We start from the raw sequence: 4,978 nt of genomic DNA on the forward strand, positions 1-4,978 counted from the left end.
GAAGTTTAGGAAGAGGCTGTACGAATTGCTGGTTTGGGACTTGCTGATTCGTAGCACTGCCAGGATTTGTGACATTGCATGGTAGAAGTGAAAAATATGAATAACCAAAGTTATATAAACAACCAAAAAGTTCAAATGTTGGTCAAACAAATGTGAAATTAAGTCCCATCCCACAAGACCTTGCTGACACCTCAGGTCCATTCTGCTGAAAAAGCTGAGCTGTGAAAGGGAGGTTGGGGGCTGGAGCAGGGGGGAGGGATTCAAAGAACGGCGAAGAGAAAAAAATGCTACAAACACAAACTCTTCCTAGGATGCTTAATACAAGCAGGGGGCGTTTGTGAAAAAGCATCTGTGAAAGTCATAGCTTGCTCAAGGGTGAAGCCCACCTCTTCTTGCTCTGTGGCCAGAAGCCCATGGTGCCCTTCTGGATGTGATTCCAGCTCTTCCCAGACCCTAACCCAGCTGCCTTCACGCTCTGGCTGTGGGATCTCGCCTTCCTCCCAGTGTGCTCAAGGAAATGCAGAGCCATGGCCCTGGTGGGGGTAAGTTCTGCCTCCTCCTGCATGGGCACAATGTCCCCTTTGGCACCAGAAGCTGAGGACGCGCTGGCAGCAAGGTATGGGCAGCCACTTGGACCAGGATTTGCCCCTCTTTTGTTCTCTCTCAGGAGCATGAGTTTTGGGGTTGGCTCCTTGGACAGTCCCCTGGGTTGCTTTGCTGATTGCTGGTCCCACGAGTGTCCAATGGGATGTCACCCAGACAGTGCCAGAGAGGTTGGTGAGCCCATCCCCTAGTGCCAGGACTGGATATCTGTGCCTGACCCAGTGGTAGAACTCTTTCCAGCTACTGGAGTAGATCAGGGAGACTTAATGCTGCTACCTGTGCCCAGCTGCCACCACAAGAATGACAACTGAGTTGGTACTAAGAGGATCCAACCAGCAATGTGGCTGGAGAAGATGAAATCTGGGCTGGACCCAGGCAACGTTTCCCTTCACCTACGTTCACCTTTTCTCCTACTAGCAGGAGTTAGCAGGAGAGGACAAAGCAACGTCCCTGGGAGCAGGGACTCCCCCACATTTTCCAGGCCTAGCATGTCCTTTGAGCATCATTTCCCCAAAATGCCAGTTCTCTGGAGCAGATCTACGGCTGGAAGGCACGTCCTCTGGGGAGGGGCTGAGGGCTCTGGGTTTTGTCTCATCTGGGGAGAAGGAGGCTGAGGGGCGACCTGGGTGCTCTTTGCAGCTTCCCAAGGAGGGGACATGGAGAGGGAGGTGCTGATCCCTTCTCCCTGGGATCCAGGGACAGGAGCCCTGGGTAATGGTTCAAAGCTGGGCCAGGTGAGGTTCAGACTTGACATAAAGAAGTATTTTTTTACTGAGGGGGTGGTCAAGCCCTGGAACGGGCTTCCTGGAGAGGTTTTCGATGCCCCAAGCCCATCGATCTTTGAGAATCGTTTGGACAATACCCTTAATAACAAGTTTTAACTTGTGGTCAGCCCTGAAGTGGTCAGGCAGCTGGACTAGGTGATCGCTGGAGGTCCCTTCCACCTGAACCAGTCTATTCTGTGTGAGGAAAAGGAGGCTTTGATGGGGGGAGATCAGAGGAGTCAGATCTGTGGGAACTGGCTCGCCTGTGGACTTCAGACACTTCTCGATTTCTTGCTTACCTTCCTTGGCTGTCCCTATAGCTTTTACTAGTGCCCTGCTGTAAGAAATGTGCTTAATGCACATGTCAGTGAGGATTGGAAATAAGGCACGGAGAGGCTTTGAATGTATGGGGAAGATAAGTGTTATCATAGCTCCTGCAGCCATCTGTGTTTGGTTGGGTTTTTTTAACTTAATCATTAAGCTTAATTGAAAAAAATAAGCCAGAGACGCTACTCCAGCACCTTTTAAGGAGTTTGAACCTGCTGTATTTTTCATGGCCTTGTACAGAGCAGCTCTGCAGTGCCCTGGCACTCGATGCTGCTTCTCTGCTCCGGGGCCACCTGGCACCAAGCTCCTCCATGCACCCAGTCTCTGTGCCCCCCCCTTTGTCTCTGCAGTCCCAGCTGTGGGGTGGAGGGGATGATGGAGGCTCTTTGGCAGAGTCCATCTCCAGGACCTGCCAGTCCTGGAGATGTCCACTTGGTGGCCAGAGGAACCATGCGAGGAGACGCTGGCAGGATGCAGGACCCTCCCAGTTCCCAGCACCAAGACCCAAGATGATGGTGTTCACCTTTCCAGCCTTCCCCCTGCTACCCACGTTCCCTCCATGTCAGGGGCTCAGCTTGAGCCACGAGTCCATTCCCACCCAGAGCCATGGGCGTAGCCTCTCCCTGGGACATGAAGCCAGGCAGAAAGCAAAGATTGGGGCTTCATTTTCAGCATCAGCAAATGCCACCTGCCCGTCTGTAAAGTCCAGGCAGACCTGGATGGCCTTGGGGAGGCAGGCAAGGTGCAGGGGGGTCCAGTCGGGGTCAGTGAAAGCGTGGTATTGTCCAAACCACTGTCCCACGGCCCAGATCCCCTCCTGGGGAGTAAAACTGAGGACTCCCTTCCTCCTGACAGACTCCTGGGCCACCCCCACAGCCCACCAGTCCCCCCCCTCAGCCACCTCCACCTCCCAGCAGTGCCTCCCCCCAGCAAAGCCCTGGCTGCCCAGCACGCACGGCTCCGTGTCGAACCGCTCAGGGTTGTTGGGCAGCGAGGTCCACTTGTCCCCTCGTCCCACGCCTTTCTGGTCATCAGCCAGGATGAGGAAGGGGTTGGCGGTGTCTGGGTCCAGGGTCACATCAGCTGGGGACAGAGGAGGAGAAGCTGCTCAGGACAGGCAGCCCCAGGGGCACGTTGGGGCTGCATCCACCCCAGCAAGAGAAGAGACAGGGTGATTTCCTTTCCCCTGCCCAGAGATGTCCAGCGTGGGGTGGGAAACCCCCTTGTGCTGGACGGCCCCAGTCTCAGTGCTGCCCTGATCCCACCCCTGCTCCTGATCCAGGAGTTTCCATGCCATCCTGGCCGAAAAGACCCCCAGGTTCCGGGAGGAGGATGCACCTGCGTGGATGGGTGCAAATCTGCCTTGCAGACACCTGCACCTCAGCCTGGGTGCCTCCAATGCTGCGAGAGTGAAGCAGGCACGTCTGGGCACAAACCAGCATGATAGGCATTGACCCAAGACCCCAGGTTCCTTTTTCCTTCTGGGGGCACTGGTGGGAGCCAAGCATGGCAGCTCAGGTGTCTTTGGTGGTGGTGGTGGGTCTACAGCACAAGGAATTCAGCTGGGGGTGTTGCAGCCACCAAGTCTCAACCCCACAACAAGGCTGGGACAAGCCCCAGGTGCTTTGACCCTAAATAGCTCTTCCACAGCAGAAGCAGGATGCATTTTTCTCCTCAACAGGAGACAGTTCCCCCTGCTCTTCCCTTCTAAAAACTCACCTCTTCCACTCATCTCCTCCACCTCATTGGCCAGGGTCTCCCTCTCTTCTCTCTCCATCCTGGGTACCAGCAAGTCTGCAGAAAATCAACAGGAGGGGAGGCAGGATTCCCTGTTGAAAGTGGAAAATGCAAAACTCCAAGACCACCTGAAGATGCTAAAGAAGCAGAAGGAATGATGGAAAACTCACAACATTCAGGTGCTTTTTAGACAGCCAGCACTCACCTGCAGGCTGACACCAGGAAAGGAAATTTTGGATGGGTCTGAAGGCCTTCAGTCTGCTCTCCACTCCCCTGACACCCTCATGAGCTCACGGCTGGACTGGGCTTGCACAGCATTTCCAGCTTGTCTGAGTGAGCAGGTCCAGGTCCGGAGGGGCTGGATGGCCTGGAGAGCACAGCTGGGTGTCCAGCACCTTCACTCCTCTGGGGGCGACCACACCACTGGACCTTCTGTCTCCTTTCCTCTTGGCGACCGCCTCCTGAAGCTGCCGGCGGGCATGTAACCTCATCTAACTCTTGAATTTGGGAGTTCCCTGCTGACATTCCTGCAGTGCCCCCATCCTGTTTGCACCACAAGGTCTGCCACAGCTCCCCTCCCTTTGCCCAGCTGCGGGTGGGTGATAAGAGCCTGCTGCACTGCTGGAAGAGGCTGTATCTTCCTGCAGCAGGATGCTCGGAGCTCTCCTGGGTCAGTGGCACCATGTGTACCTCCAGCCCGGTGGGATGTCACTTGGGGACACCAGCCACAGAGCAGTGGCCGTGCTCTGGGTGTCCAGGCTGTGATGAGGGAAGCGGTCTGGCTCCTTCCAGGCTCTGCTTGCCCATACTCATCCTGCTGCCAATGAATTGGGTGATATTTGTAGGGCATGTGTTGCTTTGATTGCTCAGCTGGTAATTGGGAGACAGCGGGTTCTGGGCTTTGCATTCCACCTCTCCATTCTCCAGGCAGCTTTTCATGTGCCCAGGGGCAATGGCTTCACCCCGGCTCGCAGGGAACTTGGGAGGTGGCACCCACTCTGCTTTGTCACATCACTCTGAAAGCCACCAGATGTGCACAAAATAAAGCAGAGTGCAAGGGGACCTGCTGCCAGATGGCTCTGCAGCCTGGCGCTGGGACAGGGACCCGGGAAGGCAAGGCTGGGGACAGACTGGCTCGGCAGGGACTATTCCGTCAGGGATCACTGTTGCACGCTGGCATGGACATGACATGGTGGGAGCTGCCTGACCCTCTCATCTGCAGGGTCAACCAATGTCAAAGTTGTGTAGTGGGGGAGCTACAGGGGTGGCTTCTGTGAGAAGCTGCTGGAAGCTTTCCCCATTTCCACCGCTGGCCAAGGCCAAACCCATCAGCAACAGTGGTAGTGCCTCTGGGATAACATATTTAAGAAGGAAAAACACCTTCTGTGGGACAGCAGCCAGAGAGAGGAGTGAGGATACGTGAGAGGAGCAGCCCTGCAGCCACCCAGGTCGGTGCGGCAGGAGGAGCTCCAGGCACCGGAGCAGATTCCCCACAGCCCCTGGTGCAGCCCATGGTGGGGCAGGCTGTGCCCCTGCAGCCCAGGGAG

General features: G+C 55.8%; 3 protein-coding genes across 4 annotated transcripts in view; 2 read left to right on the forward strand and 1 right to left on the reverse strand.

The window, feature by feature from the left end:
- The window catches only part of MARCHF2 (membrane associated ring-CH-type finger 2), a 60,501-nt gene that overhangs the window by 47,098 nt on the left and 8,425 nt on the right, over positions 1 to 4,978 (forward strand). The gene's annotated exons all lie outside the window — the stretch shown is intronic.
- On the reverse strand, positions 1,827 to 4,704 carry LOC104126322 (thaicobrin-like). 2 transcript variants are annotated; one of them, XM_009638878.2, is made up of 3 exons: positions 3,637 to 4,704; positions 3,414 to 3,488; positions 1,827 to 2,777 (listed from the first exon to the last, which is right to left on the reverse strand). In XM_009638878.2, exons 2-3 carry the CDS (start codon positions 3,469 to 3,471, stop codon positions 2,257 to 2,259), a joined length of 579 nt encoding a protein of 192 aa, XP_009637173.1. In that variant the 5' UTR covers positions 3,472 to 3,488; positions 3,637 to 4,704; the 3' UTR covers positions 1,827 to 2,256. The 2 variants fall into 2 exon arrangements, with proteins under 2 accessions (XP_009637173.1, XP_035750194.1); XM_035894301.1 differs by having other exon boundaries at positions 3,414 to 3,523; positions 3,637 to 4,699.
- The window catches only part of LOC104126323 (butyrophilin subfamily 1 member A1-like), an 8,534-nt gene continuing 8,165 nt past the window's right edge, over positions 4,610 to 4,978 (forward strand). Inside the window, exon 1 of the mRNA XM_035894333.1 lies at positions 4,610 to 4,623. Within this exon, the coding sequence (XP_035750226.1) occupies positions 4,610 to 4,623 (14 nt within the window). The remainder of the gene's footprint in view (positions 4,624 to 4,978) is intronic.

The sequence above is a fragment of the Egretta garzetta genome, unplaced genomic scaffold (assembly GCF_000687185.1).
Source record: "Egretta garzetta isolate BGI_Z169 unplaced genomic scaffold, ASM68718v1 scaffold345, whole genome shotgun sequence".
Taxonomy (NCBI): Eukaryota; Metazoa; Chordata; class Aves; order Pelecaniformes; family Ardeidae; genus Egretta; species Egretta garzetta.